The 23,299-nt window shown below is 41.7% G+C and overlaps 1 protein-coding gene across 2 annotated transcripts in view; it reads left to right on the top strand.

Annotated features, from left to right (window-relative positions):
- The window catches only part of LOC123756699 (uncharacterized), a 32,926-nt gene extending 16,915 nt beyond the window's left edge, over positions 1-16,011 (top strand). For both annotated transcript variants that reach the window (XM_045739945.2, XM_069331788.1), the window contains exons 12-19: positions 1,179-1,366; positions 1,970-2,130; positions 4,344-4,483; positions 5,257-5,452; positions 10,657-10,865; positions 11,230-11,415; positions 14,598-14,690; positions 15,693-16,011. In XM_045739945.2, the coding sequence (XP_045595901.1) occupies positions 1,179-1,366; positions 1,970-2,130; positions 4,344-4,483; positions 5,257-5,452; positions 10,657-10,865; positions 11,230-11,415; positions 14,598-14,690; positions 15,693-15,905 (1,386 nt within the window). In that variant the 3' untranslated portion in view covers positions 15,906-16,011. The remainder of the gene's footprint in view (positions 1-1,178; positions 1,367-1,969; positions 2,131-4,343; positions 4,484-5,256; positions 5,453-10,656; positions 10,866-11,229; positions 11,416-14,597; positions 14,691-15,692) is intronic.
- Positions 16,012-23,299: the final 7,288 nt, after the last annotated feature.

A 23,299-nucleotide genomic window follows, 5' to 3' on the forward strand; every position in this document is an offset into this window, starting at 1 on the left:
TGAGGTTGTTCTTATTCCTGTTTGACCTTAGGTAGGAGGTAGTATCGTCGCTGGCTGGGGTGCAAGGTACTGTGCAGCTCTCTGATATACTGTACGCAAAGCGGCTGGTGTGCTTTTGCGGTGGTTTTTTGCAGTGCCCCCTCCAGGCAAAAAGAAAAAGAAAAGAAAAAACAAAAGTGCGTCTCTAGGAGGAACAGAACCGGCAGCTATGATAATAGTAGACAAGCTGCACAGTACCTTGTGCCCCTACCAGCAACGATACTACCTCCTACCCAGGGCCAAACAGCAGCTAAGTAAACCCCAGCTGACCCCAGGGGCGGGCAGTCACCGTGCAGCAAAAGATGCCTATGGAGGTAGTTCCCGAACGACTTATGGAAGGTAACCCCAAGCAGCAAGGGCAGTACTTACAGGCCACCAAGGAGAGATGGCCCTAGGCACGTGCAACTCCAGTTCTTCTGAAATTACCACCACACAGCAGAACACCACCACAAGACACCGCACTGCTCAGAGACAGGAGCCAGAGCTGAACGACTGCCACTCAACACATCAGCCTCAGAACTGGGATTGGATAGTCAGCGCGAGGGGTCTGGGGCTTCCCCTTTCCCTTCCCGGGAATGGGGAGCTGCGCAGACAGGCGGTGCAGCGTTAGGTGTGAAGTCATGCTTGTTTTCAGATTGGGGAGTTTTGCTTAGCAGTTTGGTTTTCAGTAGCAATGTTTCACCAGGTTTAGTTTGTTTTGAGACGCCTATTTTTCTGGTTGCCTAACCCGGTAGATGGCAGACAAAGAATGCTATGTAGGCCATTGCTCTTCATGCCTCTCTGAGGGGGCCAGGTTCTAGCTCGTGGTCCTTGGTAAGTTAGAACGCTATTCGAATTGACTGATGCCACAGTCTAATACAAACATATCAGCCCGGTGTAGCTCCGGGGAGCTTCCAGGATTCGCCTAGAAAATGTCATTTCATTATATTCAATGCTGGTTTTATGATGGTTTTTTCCAAAGCTTCCCTCATGTTGTAGAGAGAGCCAGATTCTGGTCCTTGCTTCTGGTAAGTCAGCATAGGACTTAAGAGGCCTATGGACAGCTACTGGTAGCCCAGCAGAAAAGGGCATTTCATTACTTTTAATCCTTAATAAATATTATTTGAATGTAAATTTCAGATAATTAAATTATTTTCCAGCCTCCCAAAGAAGAGCGGGAGTATCCTTGCCCAACATGTGGCAAAGTATTTACTCATCCAAGCTCCCTCATATATCATCGTGATTCAACCCACAATAATGGACGCATGTTTGTGTGTCACATCTGTAATGCTGCATTTAAGCACAAACAACTTCTTCAGAGACACTATAGTGTCCATTCCGAAGACAGGTAAGATAAGAAATGTACGGTATTCTAGACAGGATTTTATATATGTATGCAGGGGCGCTATTACCTATTTCTAGTTACACACAGTACATCTTTATGGTTTATAGAACTCTATGAAGAGCTCAAGATCATGATTTCTCATCTTGATATGTGCATTTATTGTACTTGGTTTTCTTGGCCCTTTACAGTTGTGTATTTATGGCATTTTTATTTTTACTTTTGAAACTGAATGTTTCATTTTTTACCCTGGTGAATAAGACAGTGGTTTAAAGGTAAAAAACGAAAAATGGTTCTGAAGTGTAGAAAGCTGCGTGAAAAAAAATTCGGGAACTCTGATCTCCGTATGATTTAGATTGGTGTCTGCCCAATATAATCTGAATTGGTGAGTTTAGAGAGTATCCCAATTTCTTCATTTACAGGCTTACTTGTTCCTAACTTCTTATTTTCTTTCACCCCAGTTCTTCTTATATTTACAAACGACAGTGTTCTCCATTCCACTAATGGTGAACACTGCTCTAATATGATCTGATTTTGATCAGTGTTTAGATCTGATCTAAACAATGATCAAAGACTAATCATTTCCTTTTATATCTGCATCATTTCCAGACCCTTCCCTTGTGAGGTGTGCCACACAGCCTTCAAAACCCGAGGAAACCTGTATAACCACATGAACACTCACACAGGCCTTAAAAAGTTCACTTGTGAAATCTGTGGCAAGCAGTTCAACCATCTGACTTCTTTAACCTTACATGTGAGGTCACACACCGGTAAGAGTAATATAATGTTTTGCTTAAGTTAAGATGTAATTTTACATTAAACTTTGCTAGTGTATGGTATTAAATCTTTATTTAAGTTGTATACAATTAAAGAACATGACTATGGTCTTGTGAGAATGCACGAGCTTTATTATTTTGTTGATAACTTACTTTTATAGACTTATGCATAGGTCTTGTGTAGGGCCCTCTTAAGAGGTTGTTGCCTAGTCAACTCTTAAAATGACCTTGTTGTGTAGTAAGATTGGAAGAATGTTGAAATTCTATCATGGTCGCCGGTCGGCCGAGCTGACAGCACACTGGATTTGTGATCCTGTGGTCCTGGGTTCGATCCCAGGTGCCGGCGAGAAACAATGGGCAGAGTTTCTTTCACCCTATGCCCCTGTTACTTAGCAGTAAAATAGGTACCTGGGTGTTAGTCAGCTGTCACGGGCTGCTTCTTGGGGGGGTGGAGGCCTGGTTGAGGACCGGGCCGCGGGGACACATAGGACCATATGGAAGGGGAAGCTGTTCTGGTTCCTTTGAGGCCATCCTTTCTGCCGATCTCACGATTGCTGGGTTCTGGCTATGTGGGCCTTGCGTCGATTGCTGCATCGTCGGCCTCCTCTTCGGGTTCTTTTGGGGTTCAGTGCCATATCACCTACCCAAGCTCTTGCTCGATGAGTTCATGAATGCGTCGTCTCTTGGCTGGGGCTTTGTGACCAGTGCTCACCTGGCCGACCAGAGTTGGTGGGGTCCATTCTTCCATTGGGCTCACAGCATGGCGCACAAGTTTGCGGTGGTGTGGCTGTCACTTCAGAGGGGTCGTGTCGCTCGCAGATCGACGATCCGGCTCCATTCGGACTGCTCCCCGGTGGTTCATTGCCTGAACCGAGGGGGTTTGATGCGGTTCTTAGTTCTCTGGGGCTGGTCACTTTGGGTGACTCGTCTGCTGAGTTCTCGGGGTTTGGCTCTCCTGACGGTTCATATCCAGGGTGTGTCCAACGTTCTGGCAGATGGTCTATCCCAGTTCATTCCCCTGTCTACAGAATGGACGGTCGATGTCAGCTCCTTCAGTTGACTCTGCCAGACGTACGGGCACCCGGAGGTGGATCTCTTTGCGTCGGCGTGGTCTCTGCCTTTCCAGATATATGTGGTGCCCTTACCCAACTATGAGGCTGATCGGTGGACGCCTTTCAGCAGGACTGGTCGAGGTTAGGTTGCATGTAGCTCTTTCCTCCGGTCCAGCTGTTGCTTCGGGTTCTGGCTCGGTTGGAGTCCTACCACGGTAGAGTAGTCCTCGTGGTCCCATGGTGACCAGCCTAGCCTTGGTTTCAGGCACTGCTTGCTTGGTGTGTGAACCTGGGACGTTTTCCCTAGCTTCGCCTCTTCCAGCAGGTCGGACCGGTCCGATAGACGGCTGGTTCGGGCTCCTCCGCTCTTCGCGTTGGGTCTTTTTTTACACTGGTTGATCACCATTTGTATGGTGATCAGGTGGCTTCATTGATGGTGTCCCACTTGAGAGCTTCGTCTCGGCAACAGTATGAAGTTTCCTGGCATTCTTTCTGTTATTTTCTCTTTGTAGGTTGTCTTCTGTTTCTGATAGGGTTGTCTTGTCCTTTCTTTCTTGGCTTTTTCAGGACCGTCATTTACATAAGAACACAAGAACAAAGGTAACTGCAGAAAGCCTATTGTTGCATCTATTTGTGGTTCCTGGGTGTGCTTTCCAGTGCTTTCTGGGTATCTATTTGGGATTGTCCTTGTTAGGATAGTGGCAGGTATCATCCCTAATGAGCTCTTTTTCACATGTTCTGCTGTTACCCGTGGTTTCTTTATGGATAACTGGTTAAGAGGTTTATTATTTTTGTCAATTTACTCAGAAGCAAAGGCAAGTTTGAGGTGTTTTATGGGTAATTTGGGTTTGTTTTGATTGTGTTCCAAAAGAATGTTGGGTTTCCATATACTTAGTAGTCTGTAACTGTCCTGGTGATAATATTCTATGGCATCTTTGAGCTTTTGCAAGTTTTAGAATCTTAAGTAAATTGCAGAGCTTTTGGTACCTGTGGTTTAATAAAAGTTTAACAATTCAGAAGAACCTTTAAATATGTACAGCTTTCATTTAAACAGTTTTATTAATTATTTATGCTGTATAGATTTTTGTGTGGAGAGAGGAAAATCTTTGACTTTCAAATGATGATTAATAGTTAACATGTCTTCTTATGTTTTAGGTGAAAAACCATTCAAATGTGAATATTGTGGGAAGAGATTTACCCAAAATGGCAATCTTCAGGAACATATTAGAATTCACACAGGAGAAAAGCCATACTGTTGTGAAGCTTGTGGGAAGAAATTCACAACATCTTCACAGGTACATATGTATTGTATTAGTTTATATAGTTGGTCTATACTTCCCTCATGTAAGAACTAATTTAATAAATACATATCTTCAGAAAATGTTGTTAGCATAGGATAATACTTGTCAAATATATTTGGTAGGGTTTATGCTACTTTTTACTGTTTTTGTTTGTTTTTGTTTCAAGAGTAAAACTTGGTAACAAAATGTAACTCAGCTAGGAAAGTAATTGGTGGGTGGGATGGAGCAATGACCAGGCAGCAGAGTAATGCTTGGCATTCAGTTTAAAGTTAAGTATTGTTTGAAGTGGTCTTTTGAATGTGAATAAAACTTGTGGAGATTATGCCAGCCTGGATTAAATTTGTAGTCTCCCCCTTCTTCCATTAACAACTCAACAGGAATGGCTTGAAAATATTCCCCATGCATCAAGGAGAGAAGGTTGAACTGAGCTGGCCTGACTAAGTGTTGTCCGTGTAAGAGTGGGACATTGCTTAGGGAAGTGACCAAGTAATTTTTTTTTTATAATGTAGCTAAATGCTGTACTTCCTGCAGGGTACTAATTTTTTTTATAACAGCATGATGTCTCAGAATCACATTTTGCATCTTGAGTATTTACCATTTTTCTTGTTATTTTTTAGTTCATTTTCTCTACTCAAAATTGTATGCCACTTTTTATGATGGTCCCTTCTGCTTAGTGCTTTATTTGACAAAATAAACGTTACTGTAAAATTACAAGTAAATTGTTCACGTAAACACACATTCCCCAATACGGTATTTATCTTTAACAGTTCAAACTTCATATGAGACGTCACACTGGAGAGAGGCCTTTCACATGTTCTTATTGCAACAAACCATTCTTGAATCGAGAAGCCTGGCGAACACACGAAAGAAAACACAGCGGAGAGAAACCATTTGTCTGTGAAGTTTGCACAAAAGGTTTCACTGAACAATACACTCTGAGAAAACATCTGCGAATGCATACAGGTGAATTTAATGCTGTAATTTAGATAAATCAATATAATTTATGATTTTTAACCTTTAACATTACAACTAACATCAGAATTATCACTACTGTGTGTGAAAAAAATCTTATTTTATCATAAGAAGTGGTTGATCTGTATTTAAAATAATGGAAAAAAAGAAACCGGTATCTTCCCTAATTTTGGTCCGGGCAGTGGTCAACATTACTTGACAATCATCAGCATTACATTGTGATGGGATATATAATAATTTATATATATATAATTTATTTTATATAATTTCATATAAAAATATATTTAAAAGCAAGGAATCTGTGTGTAAAAGTAACAAGAATGCCAAAATAAATGTATGCAGTGAAGATCTTTGTTGGCTTAGGTAAGTGTTTTGATAATCTATGATGGGGACCAGGGGCCAGATTCACGAAGCCGGTACGCAAGTACTTACGAACGTGTACATCTTTCCTCAATCTTTGACGGCTTAGGTTACATTTATTACACAGTTTACAATCATGAAAACTTCCTAATCAACTGTTGTTATTGTTATAAGCAGTCTCCTGGTGCTTCTGATGTAACACTGTAAAAGTGTTTGAGTTAGTTTATTTAAAATATATATAGAGTACATGAGTCACAGACAAGGATCGGAGAGGCGCCAGTTGTCTGCCTGAGATCTCACACCTCTAACCGTTAACGACCCCAAGTGACCTGAGGTCAGATCATGAGAATTTCACCTTGCTTCCGCTAAGCTTATAATTGTAGTCCGGTAGCCTTCAAACATGCCGACGTTTAAGGAGTGGCTTGGTAGTGCCGGAGGCTATCTACTTGTGGGCGGAGTTAGCTACTAGGTTCCCCAATATAAACTCGGAGAGCTATCCAGCATGAAGCATTAATCAAGAGAACAGCAGACGAGCAGAGCAGGGAGGCTGTCGGCCGGCAGGGCGGGAGTCTCCGTCAACTACAAACCCCCCCCCCCCCCTCTCTCTATTCAACTTAGACTCAGTCCTCGGTGAGTGAACATTAAGGTGACTTGGTCGTGTTTACATATGTTGTGTGATGATCAGGGGCAGTCAAGTTGTAGGGTTCTCGAATTCTTGGATGATGACTCTCTTTAACATTTTAATTGAATTGCTAAATTATGATACTTCATGGGAAATATAATTATGAATTTATTATTTAAATTGTGTTTAACTTTGTTCCCTAGAGATTTTGAGTTGAGGTGAGAAAGCCTCTGTGGTTACTGGTTTCATGATATTAACGAGTACATGTTTGGAGTTGATACATGGTACAGAGGGAACATACTAATAATGAACTCATGATAACATCTTTTGAGAATATTTTGATACAGGCAAGTTCCATTCCTTGTCTTGTATGTAATGATCATGAATGGATGGTGGCAGCATTTCGTCTTCTACTATCTACTCTTCTACGTCTACTTCTATCTACTCTTCTACATCTACCTATCTACTCTCCCTCCACCCCTCTCTGAACTCTCACTTTCAACTAATGACCCTCCTCGCTCCTCCCACCTCTCTGCCTCTCACCCCAAACCCTCACTAATTACTTCACTATTCATTTCTTTCCTTTCGTTTTCTCTTATACGTTTGTGGCAATGATTCTGTATTCTAGAGTTCTCTCTAGAGTTTCGGGTAGCTGATCCAGTTACGGCGCCTTGTAGTCTTAGCACCTAGGTAGTCAAATACCTAGGTTACAAGGTGTTGAACGAGAGAGGCTGCCTTAGGAACTCTGGAGGTGCTCTAGAATAGTTAGCTAACTGAGGACGGAATAACGGACTAGAGAGAGCTGTTTCCCCCGGCCTCGTTAGTTAACTGGGGGGTGGAATAATGGACAAGTTAGAGCTATTTCCCCCCACCCCCCGTTACACTGAGCTCATTAACTGTATAATAATTGGAAACAAAGCCGCCAAAGATTGAGAAAAGGTGTACAGGTTCATAAGTGCTTACGTAACTGCTTAGTGAATCTGGCCCCAGGAGCTGAAGTCTGTGATTCTAAAATATTTTGTGGCCTCCTGTGACTACTGGGAGACATCAGCGTGTTATTGGAATCATATGAACAACATTGGTATACAAACATAATATAAAACAAAGCATGCTTTACTTTTCCGACTAAAGTCCAGCCACTTGGATTGGATGGTAGAGTGATGGTCTGAAGACGGTGCCCTGCAAGAGTCCCCTGCTTCTTGCAGGGCAGCGTTCAATCCCCGACCATCTAAGTGGTTAGGCACCATTCCTTCCCTCTGCCCTATTCTAAATCTTTGTTTCCAAGTGCTATATAGGTGTAATGACTTAGTGCTTTTTCCTAACAATTACCTTACCTTTTCCCACGTAACCCAAATCTTTTACTTCACCTTCCCTCTTGCTTTATATCGGCTCTCTCCCAGTTTTGCTCGGTTTCAACTTAATAAGATCCAGGATAGACTGAAACATTGCCACTTTTATTCCATGAGTGAGTTGGGTTATTTATTAATTTATATACACATGTAACACATGTAGATAAGCAAAACGCTGATGTAATTTACACACATTTTGCAAAAGCGACCATGATGTTATTGCACACAGAATGCATGCAAAAGGAATTACCAGAAAAATAGGCAGCTTAATCAACAATTTCCTGACTAATAGAACCCAATGTGTAAGTGGGTTTTACACATTTTACACATTTACAATGACACTAGGATTTTTATGAGAGTAGACAACATAGAGCACAGCGAATCTCCAATTAGATGTAAATCAGGTCTTTCAATGGGTTACAGAAAATAACATGGCATTTAATGAAGATTTAATGATAATTTAACAGTATTTTTGTTTACTGTTTAATGATATTTACCCCGGATTTAATGAAGATAAGTTCCAGCTCTTGCACTATGGAAAAAATGAAATATAAAAGCAGAAACCACATACAAAATGCAGTCAAATCATAACATAGACCGAAAAACAATGTAAAGGATTTGGGTGTACTCATGTTGGAAGACCTTACCTTTAAAGAACACAATAAAGTAGCCGTCACAACTGCAAGAAAAATGACAGGTTGGATAACAAGAACTTTTCAAACTAGAGATGCTGTACCAATGATACTCTTCAAGATGCTAGTGCTCTCTAAAGTGGAATACTGCTGCACAATGACAGCCCCTTTCAAAGCTGGAGAAATTGCTGACCTGGAGAGCGTGCAGAGATCCTTTACTGCTAGAATCCACTCGGTAAAACATCTAAACTATTGGGGCCAACTAAAATGCCTAAATCTGTATTCTCTTGAGTGCAGGCGGGAGAGTTACATAATAATTTACACATGTAAAATAGTAGAGGGGCTGGTCCTAAACCTGCACACAAAAATAACATCACATGAGACCAGAAGGCATGGCAGGATGTGCAGGATACCCCCGTTGAAAAGCAGAAGTGCAACAGGTACTCTGAGAGAGAGAGAACTATCAACATCAGAGACTCGAGATTGTTCAACACGCTTCCACTGCACATAAGGGGCATAACTGGCTGACCCCTCACAATATTCAAGAGAAAATTCGATAAGCACCTCCAAAGGATACCTGATCAACCAGGCTGTGATTCATATGTCAGGCTGCAAGCAGCCACGTCCAACAGTTTGGTTGACCAATCCAGCAATGAGGAGCCCTGGTCAACGACCAGGCCGCAGGGACGCTAAGCCCCGAAACCAACACAAGGCAACCACAAGGTAGGTAATCACATTTGAAACCAGAGCTCATAGTGTGTACTCAGGACTCTTTATCATCTGCCAGGCTTTCATAGGCTTTGTCCCCCACCATGACAAGTATCTTGCACATTATTTTTTTTAAGGAAATTAAAAAATAGACAGTGGTAAGTCTAATTCAAGTCCACAGAGAGAGCACCAATTATAATTCTACCAACTATAATTTATGACTCAAAGATGCCCTTGCTGCCACTAGATTACAATAACAGTATGAGTGAAGTTGGCAACCCTCAATTCAAACCCATACCACCCAAGAAAGTTCAGGGGTATAGGTGCAAAATAGAAAAAGGAAGAGAACTGAATATCTCTGGTGTACTCTTGACTGAAATTATCTTCACTCTGCTCATCACCCTCTTTCCCAGTTAAGACTGCTTCGTATGCTCCCTGAGACAGCTTCCTACATTGAGTAAAGTTATTAAAACCATACAGTAGCTGACCTTTTCTTTTTAACTAGTCTGAACTGAACTTGGCCAAAATACCAGGTTTGTCTGGCTTATCACATGTACCCCTTCCCTCTACCCCTATCCAGGTGTTTCTCCACATACACTGTTTCAGTTATTTTTAGGTTAGGTTAGGTTTTTTGAATGCACATTCTCATAAGAGTTAACCAGACATGTGCACCTTCTACACCAGCCAACTGTCACTCATCACCATACACACAAGATTATAATGTTAATTTCCTGCAGAAGTGTTTGGCCTTCTGGACCAGTCACCCTGCCATTTTTAACTCTAGTCCGGTTGACTGCTGCTTCTTGTGCTTTGCTTTATTACTCTCACTTTAACTATGTCAAGGAAAGATCTTATCTTTAAAATGTATAAAAAAAAAATTGCCTTCTACTGAAAAGTCATAACATGTTTCCTTTTGAATTTGCTTGTGATTATTCTTAGCTGGCTGGTTTTCCAAGTTGATTAGAAACTGTAGGCCTACATAGTTGGCTGTTCAAATACTCAAAAAAAATATCTACTTGTATAGTGACTATTCTGTCATGAAATCATACAAAATTAATGGAAATTAAAGTTAAAACAAGTCATAATCATAATTCTTGATGGCAGTAAAATGGTAGACTTCAAATTACTGAGGATTGTTGAAGGTGGTATAAGTGTTAAGGCCAGGAGCAGTGAGCAGTGTGGCCCCACACACTGGCATGGGAGAAATCTTGTATGAATTTTAACAAGATAAAGAAGAGGTAGTAAATAGGTCTGAAGGGAAGCCAGTTTGTTAGACTTGAAAGATCTTCATCTTGTGACAGTTCACATTCATTATTCACTTCAATATATGTTTAACAATTTTAAAATCAAAATTATTAATTTTCCAATTGAATTTTAATTGTAAAGGGGAATTTGCATGTAAAAACCACCAAGTGTGAAGAATTCCATCACTTGTTACAAATTTTTTATTTAAGATAGGTTATAATTCCTGTACTACATGCACATTACTAAATATTTTGACATGTGACAACTAACTATTTACAGGGGAGAAACCATACACTTGTCATGTGTGCGGAAAAGCCTTCAGTGATGCATCCAACTTGCATAAACATCGCAAATGTCATCGTGAGGATGAAACCTGGCTTCTGTCGGATCCAGCGACCATTGAAGGCACTGAAGGAGATCACCGGATCATTTATATTCTTTCTGACAAGGATGAGAATGATGCAACACTTACAGCTCTACAAGCTGTGGTAAATGTTTGTTTCTCATGGTTTCCAGTCAGGATCAGTTAATGATTTTCAAGTCTTGTTATGTTATTCCATTTTAAATCATGTGAACATAACTGTTTTGCTCTTTTGTTGAACAGTGAGCTGGTCTGTTGGTGGTGAATTTAGATAGACCCTTCACTGTGTCCTCACTCGTGACAACAGGGATTCATAAAATTACTTTATAACTGCAGTGGGGCAAAGATTGGCCAGAACCCTGTGTGTAAGCAGCATCTTGGACAGACCCAGACCCCTGGGTAGGGAGCAAGCATGGAACCAACTCCAAAAGAAGCATTTCATTGTATTCAATGTTTTATTTTTGCTTATTCTTTTTTTTTTTTTCTTGCAGGATACTGACATTTCTGAAAATTCACACCTGGAGAATATTACAGATGGTACAACTCAAATGATTCAACTAAATCCAGAAAGCCAGACACTCCGAAGTTTTTCACTAACTTCATACAACCAGTCTTCCACAGAAACTACTGTCATGCTTCAGGAAGGAACTAGCCAAGAAACAGATAGACCAATTCGGGTATGCATACATTATAAAACAACCTTGTTATTGAATACTTTTCTGTAGCTTCAGCACTCTTACTATAGGTGCTCTTTCACTAGCATGGCAATGCCTCCACCTTTCCTAATTTTTCTGTCCCATCTCCAAATTGAGTAGCCCCTTGGAATTACGACCTTATTTATAATATCATCATTGAGTTTCATCTCCTCGAGTGCAACGATGTCTGGCGTCCTCAGCTGTGTTACATCACTTAGCTCCAGTATTTTCTGGGGGAGCCTCTACGGCTTCCCGGAGCTATCCAGGCTGATATGGATATCCCTAACTTTGGCATCAGTCGATGTGGGTGGAGTTCTAGGCCTACCGGGGACCACGAGCCAGAACCTGGCCCTCTCAAAGAAACACGAGGAGCAATGGCCAATAGAAATGCACATGTGATTTTGGAGCATTCTGTATTTGCCATCGACTGGGACAAGCACCCAGAGAGGCAAGCGCCTCAAAACAAACCCCTATTCTGGTGAAACCAACTAAAATAACCAAACAAGTGGACAGAACTCCCCCAAATGAAAACGAGCAAACAAGCATGACGTTACACGAGCCGCATGTCTGCGCAGCTCCCCCCTTCCCGGGAGGGAGAGAGGGGGAGCCCCAGACCCCCACGCTGGCGATCCACACCTCAGTTCTTCGACTGATGGGATATGGCTTGGTCGTTGTGGTTCCAGCTCTGGACTTTTGTTGTGTTGTCTTCTGTTCAGTACTGCTCGTACGATGGTGTGCAAGCTGGGAGTAATATTCACAGGTACTTAGGCTGTATGTGCTTAGGGTCATCTTCCCAGAGTGCCCTGTAAGTACCACCCTAGGGTACCTAAGCTAGGTGGCTTAGGTACTCTAGGTGGCTATAGTTCCACTAGTAGTGTTTGGTGATCCTCTGCTAAGCCCCCGTGATTGTACACGTCACAGGGGTGTTCAGTGTTGTCCTCTACCCCTTGTTAGTTTTGGGTGTTTAACTGGTTAGCAACACCTGGGCTCGGGCTAGCTGTGCGGTTCATGTCCAGAGTGTGTCCTGCGTCCGGGCGGACAGCCTGTCTCTGCTTATTGGAATGTCCCGATTCATCCGGGGTTCAGAGACTGGCTCGGTTTTGTTGTGGGGCTTCGTGCTTACCGCCTTCGTTGTCTCCCGTTTGGGTTGAATCTGGCACCTCGCGTTTTCATGCACCTTACGTGGGTCGTGGTGACCCGTCTGCGTCTGTTAGGTATTCAGGTGTTGGCCTTCCTCGTACAACTGGCTGGTTTGGGCACCCAGCCAGTCCGCTTGTCTGCTGGCCAGGGATCTGGTTCTTTTTCAGCTCGCCGGGTTCGGGTTCTTGGTGAACTGGAGGAAGTCCCATCTGGTTCCCTCCCAGGTTCGGACCTGGCTGGGCCTTGTATGGTACTCTCGGACCGCTTCCTTGTCTTTTCCTCTGGAGTCTCTCCTGCAGCTGCGGTCCCACATGCACCTGTTTCTGGGGGGCTCCTGGGTCACCCGGCGGTTGCTTGAGAGTCTGTGCAGGAGCCTGAACTTCGCGATGCTGGTCTGTCTGCCGGGTTGGGTTTGGCTTCGTCAGCTGTTCTGGTTCCTTCGGGGACGTCCCTTCCACCTCTCTCGCGATCGCTGGGTTCGGACCCCGGGAGCTTTGCGTCAGTTGCTGCGTCGCCGGCTTCCTCTTTGGGATTTTCGGGGTTCACTACCTTGATGCCTACCTGAGCCCTCGCTCGATGTGTTCACAGACGCGTTGTCTCTCGGCTGGGGCTTTGTGACCAGTGCTCACCAGGCCGGACAGGGACGGGGGCGTCCGTCCTTCCATTGAGCCCACAGAAGTACAGGAGTTTGCAGCGGTGTGGTTTGCTCTTCGGAGGCTTCGAATCGCCTGTGGGTCAACGATCCGACTCCATTCGGACTGCTCCTCGGTGGTTCATTGTCTGGACCGAGGGGATTCGATGTGATCCTTGGCTCTTTGGTACTGGTCGCTTCAGGTGACCCGTCTGCTGAGTTCTCAGGGTTTGGCTCTCCTGGCAGTTCACGTGCGGGGAGTGTCCAACGTCTTGGCAGACAGCCTGTCTCGTTTCGTTCCCCTCTCCATGAAATGGACGGTTGACGCCGACTCCTTCTGTTGGCTTTGCCAGACGTTCGGACACCCCGAGATGAACCTCTTCGCGTTGGCGTGGTCCAGCACCTTCCTCTGTTTGTGACGCCCTTTCCCGACTGCGAGGCTGTTGACTTCGATGCCTTTCGGCAGAACTGGTTGAGGTGGGGTGTCCTATACTTCTTTCCCAGCAGCTCAACTGTTGTTCCAGGTCCTGACTCGCTTGGAGACTTACCAGGGAAGAGTTGTCCTCTTTGTGGCCAGCCCAGCCGTGGTTTCAGGCACTGTTTGCTTGATGTCCGAAGCCAGAGGCTTTCCCGCGGCTCCGCCTCTTCCAGCAGATCGGACCGGTACGTCACGTATATGGTTCGATTTTCTCGAGTCTTCGCGTATGGTATTTTTGACTCGAGTTTATCATCATCTCTATGGTGATCAGGTGGCTTCCTTATTAGTGTCCCACCTGCGGGCTTTGTCTCTGCAGCAGTATGAAGTTTCCTTCTAATTCCTTAGTACTGTACATCAATGTTTGTACTATTGTACACATACTTACAAAAATTACTATATGAACAGGAGGATGGGTTATAGTCGATCCTCCCCGGCCAGGATATGAACCCAGGTCAAATCGCTTGCAAAGTGCCGAGCAAGTGCTTTACCACTGCACCACAGGGACATATACGAACATGACAGGTTATCCAATAAGTTTCAGCCTCTTGGGACAAACTAATTCGTTACCTTGTAAAGCCCGTGGCCGTATGTAGTATAACTTTTTGTATAAAAAGTTACAACTGTAACACATAATCTTTATCTCTTGGTTCAGTGATCTCGACCCACTTTGTCACCCCGCTGTAGTTGTTAACTTTTATAAATACTTGTCATGTGTATATTTTGTTAGGTTTTACAAAAGTCCTTACAGGCAAAACATCTTTGTTTCTCTACATTTTCTGTAATGTTTTCATCAGTAGTACAATATGATTTATGTATAAACTTGGTTGAAAAAAAATCCTATGTACAGTATTACACTCACCTACTGTATGGATATATTCTCTGCAAAAATTTCTAACAGATGTATCGTATTTGCAGATTTTTACTAATGACGAAGGACAGTCTGTTATCCCGGTTATTAATTCATCTGGAGAAACAATTGCAGAAGTTCAAGGACACTTCCTTGCTGGTGTAAGTTGTTTGATATTTTTCTTTATTATTAATACTAATTATCATTAATTATCATCGAGAAGCCTAAAAAATGCTAGTTCATTTTTGGTTTCATACTTTGGTTTTGCTCAAAACGCTGTGCATCATAGTGGGTTCATTAGTATGTGTAACCACTGTCCCCACAATTGTACATTGCTCTTATGTTCTTCGTACACATTCTTTTGAATAAATAATTTGAATTTCAGTAAAATATTTCGAGATATAATACTCGAGTACATTATTTAATTGGGCCTTTGAGTGTGGGAAAAAGTTCTCTGAATGGCATTTCAGGATCTTGCTAACCAGACCCCAAATACTGCAATATTTTATATAATCCAGTGGTTCCATTTGGCGCATATGGTACAATGTAGCTATTTGACCTGATAATTAAAAATCATCACACACTCTTTTACATGTTAAGACATTAAAAGGAGGTGCATTTCTGGAATAAAAAAAAAATGCAACGAGTGAATAAAAAAACATCTACTCGAATTAATCCATTCACACCCCTAAAAATATTAACTTAAAAATACATTTTATATAGAATACTACTCATATTTTTCATACACAAAACAATCGGGTGTAAATATAAACCATAAATTAAATAAGTGAACATTTAACTGCACTTTACCTTTACTGAGGACTCTTGTTTGGCGTATGGGAAACTGTGAGAAGGGGGGAGGGATAGTAAATAATTGCATCATTTATTTATAACAATGCTTACTAAGTAGACTTAAAACTATTTGACTACCAAGTTGAAATTTGTAACGTTTGCTTTATATTTTTCATCCTATTCTGTGGTATCATTGTTAACTCAAACCTTTTGATAGAGGGTCAACTCTCTATGCTCATTCTGTATTTGCACCAGTGTGTTCTTGTCAGATATCTCTTGACATTCATATGGAGCACGTATTTTAACTTTTAATTTTAAATCGGCTGAAATTTAAATATTGCATAATTACAAGTGTCATCTTTTATCTACAGTCCGAAAATACTTCAAATGTCAGCTCTCTTGGAAACAGCAGCACCCTTGAAATTTCTCTGAAGGATGGACAGCCACTTAGTATTGTCATTCCTGATGGAGAAGATCCAACATTGTACGTCCAAAGAGCAATAGAGTCGGCAGTATTATCTCAGCAGCAGCAGCCAGCCACACCACAGCAACAGGGACAGGCAGTTCATTCGCACTCGCAATAATGGGTTTTTGAGCCTTATTGAAGAGATAAGAGATGCATAATTTATTTTCAAAAGCACTCATGTTTATGTACATTTTTTCAAATTAAATTATCTTGTGCTTCCATATTGTACTGAGGTATTTTTTTCCAAGATACATATATCTTTATAATTATGCTATATTTCTTTTCACACCAAATTGCTTTAGTTCTAATCTGGTCTTATTGCTAATTTTGTAAGAAAAATTACAATTATTTTCACTGTTCATGTTTTCTACAAAGAGCAAGAATACATTTTGTATGTATTTACCTAAGTGTAATTATATAAGTGTGGTTACAGGATGAATGCTACACTTGTGGCATCCCGTTTTCCCATTACAGTATTCTGCTTAAGATGCTCTGAAACTACTGATGGTTTTGGCTTCCACCACCAGCTCACTTGTTCCACCTGTTTACTACTGTGTGCTAAAGAGTGTGTTCTAATACAGTATTTGTCAGCATTTTTTTTTCACCATTTTTTTTTTGCATTTCACAACAGTTGGACAAAAAATTAATTAATATTTCAACAGAAGATATGAGTAAACTGTGTACTTTGTTGTCCATACTCCATAACTCCATACACACGACTGGTGCCAAAGTCTGACGTTTTACAGTAAACTATACTGAAAACTTATATTCTAGTTTGATGAAACTGAAGATCATATGCTATTCTGAGAGAATAACAACATTAAATGAACAATTGGTGATAGTTCATATTTTTTATTCTGAATTGAAAATCTAAGTTTTCAATATTCACTTTTAAAGTTAAGTTTGATTCTCTTGTTTTTCAAGTTATGCTGTGAACATTTTTACAAAGTTGGAGCATTTGCTTAGTTAATTATGCAAACAAAAATGGAAAGTGTTTCTGCAAGTTTTAAAAACTTGTGTAAAATTGTTTTATGTCAAATCATATATATATATGTATTGCGCTGTTAAAGGGTTACAGATACCCATGGTGATATTAAGAATGCCATGGGCATTCCATTTTCAAGGAAGATAGGTTAACTTGCTTCCTTTGTGGTAAGCATATTAGTGCCCTTCTGTATTGCTAATATTTTGAGTTGCACCCCTCCCTACTTTGGTTTTTCCTAGAGGTCAAATGTTACGTCCAGACATATCCTTCCCTCCTCTTGCTAGTACATATTCGAAGTTTGACCATAGGGTAATGTTTGGAAAGTTTGACCTGCAGAAGTGCAATGTTCTTTTGTCCACTCTGTGGCAAGAATGGTCATGTTAAGTCTAATTGCATAACCCAAATGAATTGCTGCTTTAAATGTGATTTAATGATTTTCCTGCATTTTCAGTCCTGTTAATCACTTTAAAATCTATTTTGAAGCAGTCTATTCTGCACTTCAAGCACAAAGACAACATGTCTTTTTCTGAGGCAAGGCATCAACTAAGGCACCTGGGCCTCTTCGAGGACATCACATATGCTTGCCCTCCTTATCAGGAGCCTTCTACCCACTCTCCTTCCAGTCCCTGCTCTAGAATCATTTCCATGTCCTCACCAGAGACCTTGTCTGAGGTGCCTCATTCTTCTGCCCCTCCACAATCTTTTTGACAGGAGTGTCCCTCTTGGCCAACATTCACACATTTACATTCCTACCTCCCTACTGACATATCTGTATTTCCATTGCCAATTCAGGCCATATTTCCACTGCACTTTTTGTCCTCCCTGACTCTCTCTGCCCTCAGTCACAGCTGATTTTTGGAATATGTCGCCAGCTGAAGCTGTGTTCATATCACAAACCATATTGCTGCCATTGCCCCTCTCCACTCTGCAGGGCATAGGATGGGGGGGAGGGGGGGAGGGAAGGTAAAATCATAAGTTGCATCTCTACTCTTCCTTCCCTAAAGAAAAGGCCAGTCTTGACACATTACACCTACCCTTGTTTCAGTCTGACAATCTCCTCATTAAGATGCAGCCACACTTACCTGAACCCATTCTGCTTCTACCTTATTTCTCGATTAAATCTATTTGCATGACAAAGCTCCTTTCCTCTCCTCGTCTGAGCCATTCTTTATTTCATGATTTAGCCATACTTCCTAACCCTGAGTTCACAGATCTCAACGTTAGTTGCCTCCAGTTTTTCCTATGTACTTTTTTTACTTAATACCTTTTCTTTGTATTAATTAAATGTGTCCATTATTCAATAGAATATAGGCAGTGTTTGTGCAAATTTGACTTAACTTCAGGTTTAAATTTCTAAGTTTTGTTGTGTCGGTCTTTAGAACTCGATGCATGGCCTTCGTCTTGGCCACTACCATGGTTATACCTTTTAAATGTCACTTCACCATTTCGATAATTGGCCTAGCTCCACTGCTCTTTTATCATGAAATAATGTTCCCTTTCTATTTTGTTAAACATCTGTTCCTCTGCAGGTCACATTTGTGTATAAATTTGATATACTGTACCTGGTAGTTCTGTACTTGTCTGTTCTATCTCCATTTCAATTCTCCAATCTTTCTTGTTGATTTTAAGTTACTTTTAGATCTTCTACTAATGTACATGTAGTAGATCTTCTACTACATATACATGTAAACATGCTCTCTGGGGCAATTCTCTTACTAATACCTGTGGTCATCCAATACAACCCCTTATTGCTTCTTTGTCCTTTTCTGAGTTGAATACTAGAAAGGTGACTCGTGTTGACTCTCACACCTTCACTTCTTCCTATATTTCTCTCTCGACATCTTAAATAATCTACTGTACCCCCTGAATCTATTAAACTTTTGAAAACTTCCATAACTGCAATCATTTTCCCATTTTCTTGCTCAATCTTTTTCTTCCCTCTAATTTTAATGATGGTATATTGCTGAGGTTGACTGGAAAAACTCTACCAACTTTGCATGTTATATCTTCCTATCCCTTGCTTCCTTTTTGTCTTTCAACTAACTTCACTTGTTAACCTCCATTCCATCCCACACTATACTTCCTATGGTATGAGAAAGTGCCTTTCTTATTATAATATATGCTCTGCTTGCACTGTTCCCTAATAGAAGCACCAGCACTGTTGGACAGCAAAATCTTTGTTTAAAACGAAAAAAAAAAAAGTTGAATGTAATGAAATGCATTTTCTGGGTGAGACCCAGAGGCTCCCCGGAACTATACCAGGCTGATGTGCATATATTAGACCGTGGCAACAGTCAATTAATGGAGTTCTAGGCCTACTGGTGACCAGCGCCAGAACCATGCCCCCTCAGATGAGGCACGAGCAGCAATGACCTTATAGACACCCCCCCATGTAATTGGAAGCAGTCTATGTCTGGCATCTACCAGGTCAGGCACTCAGAAAGGTAGGAATTCCAAAACAAACTACAGCTGGTTAAAAATTGCAAACCGAAAGCCAAACTAGCAAACAGAACTCCCCATTCGCAAACAAGCATGACGTTACCACAGCTGCCGCGCCACTGTCTGCGCAACCGTCCCAGGCCTCCCGCACTGGCTAGCCAATCCCAGTTCAGAGGCCTAATATCAAAAAGGCAAAAAAAAAAACGCCGACCGGAGGGGGGAGGGATGCAGGGGCGCCTCCCGGTCTCATCCAGAAAATGGCATTTCATTACATTCAATGTTGGTTTTCTGGAGAGCCCCTTCGATTTCCCGGAGTTGCCTAACCAAAGATTAAGGAAAAAGAGGGATTTGCCCGGGAGGCGGCCCCCACTTGCTCCTCAACTCGAAGTCGAGACAACTGGCTGCAACCAGCGACCCAGGACTACACACGCCCAAGAAGGGCCAGGAACATTAACGAGGTACAGTGCATCTTCTAACGAAGATGCCGCTCCATCAAATTCCCGGATGATCCGAACAAATTGAATTCGGTACTAAATGTTCAGTGGAACATGCAAATGTTCGATTGAGGATTGTTCATCCAAGCGATCACCGAGCTGTCATAGTTGATGACAGCCACTGTCATCAACTATGATTCACCAAAGTGTAAAGAGTTGTACAGTACAGTATTATATTTTGCTTACCCATTGTTTCCAGTGAGAAATGGTTGAAGGATGATAAAATGGTGTCAGGGGAGGCAGGTTGTGTCATTGGTGAGGGTTGGAATCTGGGGGCAAGTGGTGTCAGTAGTTGGGGTTTAGTGTTAGGAGGCAGGTGGTGGAAGTTATTCTCATTGGGGATTGTCAGGGGGCAGGCAGTGTCAATGGTGGAAAGTGTTGTTAGGGGAGGCAGGTGGTGTCAGTGGTGGAAGGTGTTTTTGATGGCACTTGCCCTTAAAACCTTAGGGAAAAAAACTGGGATATGATCACCTTATACAAGATCCTGAAAGGAATATGGACAAAGGAGGCCTATTAAAATTAAAAGAAAGTTCGACATGAGGACATTGATGGAAACTGGACACACAATTGAGTCAGATGTAGTGAAATTCTTGTATCCTGTATGGGTAATTAGAAAGTGGAATACAGTACATTAAAGAAGTTATCAAAGTCAATTCCATCCACAACTTGAGAAAAAATATGATGGAGACTTGAATGTAAACAGAGGTAATTAGTGCACTAAGTATAAGCTGGTTAGACAGTGGGGCATAAAGAGCTAGTTCTCTCTTCCTCTTAGTCAGCGACATGTAAGCACTGTAAGTGGGATAACCAGGAGCAGGGCGCTGTTCCATTAGGTGTCCATGCGTTAAGTGTGTGGGGGCCAATACACAATCTCGTTTGATCAGTTTCCCCATTGCTTCTTATGGTGGTAGGAGGAAAGCCATGGGGATAGGTCACATTAAAGTGTACAGTTTGTTCTTTGTGATACTATCATGCCAATAGTTGTAGACTGCAATATGAATGCCTGGGTGTATATCCAAATAAAGAATCCCTTTACAGGAGATAGGACAAGCACAAACAGCCTCCTTAACAACAGCACCAGCAAGTTAGTTAACTTGAGCAAAAATCTGAGGCATCTGATAAGTGTGATCATGGAGTGATAACCCATAAAATTAAATCAAAGTAAATAATATGTAAAGTAAGGAGTTGGATTTTCAATTTTCTGTCAAACAGAATGCAGAGTAACAGCCAATCAAATAAAATAAAGTCAAAGCGCAGCAAAAGTTCTGTAACCGAGAGTACAGTCTTTGCACACCACCACCGTAGAGTAGCAAATTGAGATAGCAGGACCGAGGTTCAGAATGGAGTAAAGAAAACATTGCAAGTGGGATGTTTCACTGTGTGAAAGTCCAGAGGGCAAGATTCAGCATAGTATTATGAATAAGGACATCTGGAAGGAGGTATGAACTGGTACTATTTGCCAGGAAGTGTTAACAGAGCTTATTTGCAACTGATACTAGTTTAGAATAATGGAACCATGAAGGTGAAGGTTTAGCAATCTTGTGAAATTATCTTCTAGATGTGGGGAAGAGGGTTAACATTGATAGTGAGGACATAAGAAAAAATCTCCCACTTAGCCAAATGAATGACCCTTTGGGCAATATCACTGGTTTTAAAACAAAAGGAATGATTCTGCCAGTGTTTTTTATAGGTTCTGTGCTAAGAAGGGAGCAAGGGGAAGGACGATTTGAAGTGCAAGTAATAGAGGGAAAAGTTACCAGTAATCTATGTCAAAATGCTGCCTGGAAAAAAAGAGAGTGGTAACAAAAGAATTGAGGGACAAGACAATGGGGAAAAAATCGCTGTTATGGTCATCAAGGCCCTGCCGATCCAGGTCGGCTCTCCAGAATTTAACAGAGACAGGGATGAAGAAAGGATAAAGGTTCTTAAAGGTGACCATGGTTATTTGTAAGAGAACTGCCCAAGAGGGAGTGTTCACAGTTAAAATTACCTAAGAGTAATGGTGCAGGTACAAAATCTAAAAGAAGCTAAAAATCAACAAGAGTGGAAAAAAGATAGAATAGACGGAACACCATTTATTCACAAACATATGAGTGGCAGTGGAATGGGTGCTCAACAGAAAAGTAAGGGGAACTGAGATCATCATTCCAGATTGAAAGAACTCGGTTTTAGTGATTCTAGTGAGCGGTCAACTAAAGAAGGGCATTTCATTACATTCAGCACTTGACAGTTTCCTATGCCTTTTCAAAGGTTAGAGAGAGATTTCATTTTTGTGATAGCCAAACCAAATGAATGTCATTACAGCTAATAAAAATATGACTTCAAAGGAATTTAACACTTTCAGAAGGGAGTTTCCAAAGTGAACAAGACAAAAACATCCAGCATGGAATGTAATGAACCGTCTCTTTCTGATGGGTCCCTTCAGTGACTCCCCAAAGCTACTCATGAACAGCTCCAAGCCTAAAGCAGCCCACCCTACCAGTGTCCATCAGTGTCTCTGCATGTCCTGTGGCTACCTCTGTATGAACCCTTTACTGTGATTTCTTGCAGCTGGTGCTTTGCTCTGTGTTGTTCATGCCTTCTTTCTGACATGTCTTCTACTTCATCTGCAGCTGTATTCTTTGCTGCAGTGTTGAGTGCATTGGTGTTTTTTTCCCAGCTTTGGGTGTTATCTCAAGCTCAAGATAACTTGAGATAAGCTTTTAGCCAGCTATCTTTCTTCCTGGGCCTTTCAGTCTGGCCTGATATTTTACCTTCTTCCCTTCTCTGGTGCCCCCATTCTTTCAGTCCTAGTCATCCTTTTTTTTTAAAGAGTGGCTCTCACTTTTCATTATCAGGTTGCTGGCTTTCTTGCCCTTCTCCAACTGCAAGGGTTCTGTTCATGCCCAGTGCCTGTTCCTTAGACCTGCACTGTCTTTTCTGGCATTGTTCTGGTTTGTGGTTTTCCAGGCCTCTTCGAGGTGGGGTTTTACCTCACTGGTTTTGGGGGGGGGGAGAGGGGAGGGCATCATCTTCCTGCACCATGTTTGGTGAGAGTAATGCTTTCTTCCCAGCATTTTTTTTTTTTTAATGTGTTTGACTTGGCACTTCATTTGTTGGGCCTGTTTCCCTGGTTCCTTTTTTTGGTACTCAATTTTCTTGCTAGCTCAGTGAGTGGTTACTGAGCTAACTCAGTGCTAGCTCAGAGAGTGGTTACTGAACTAGCACTGAGCTAGCATGAGCTAGCTCAGAGAATGGTTAGTTAGCCTTTCTAATCTTTTTGCATGCATGTCTAGTCCACTGCTTTGCATTACTGTACTGTCTTCTTTCTTGGGGTTTTGGCACTGCATGGTGTATTTGGCTATATTATAGTTCTGATCCTCAGTAGGCACTCGCAACTCATAAGGGTTTGGTAGGATGCTTTAGGCTTGGAACTATCTAGGCAGGTAATTTTGTGAAGCCACTGATGAGAGCCGTTCTGTAAGATACACAATACTGTACTCCAATAATATCCCAGTTGAGCATTTTATACATTTTGGTTAATATATCTTTTGGCAATAAGAATACTGAACTTTTCTACATATTACAAAATAAATGGATTTTCACTGAACAATA

Source organism: Procambarus clarkii, chromosome 26, assembly GCF_040958095.1.
Source record: "Procambarus clarkii isolate CNS0578487 chromosome 26, FALCON_Pclarkii_2.0, whole genome shotgun sequence".
Taxonomy (NCBI): Eukaryota; Metazoa; Arthropoda; class Malacostraca; order Decapoda; family Cambaridae; genus Procambarus; species Procambarus clarkii.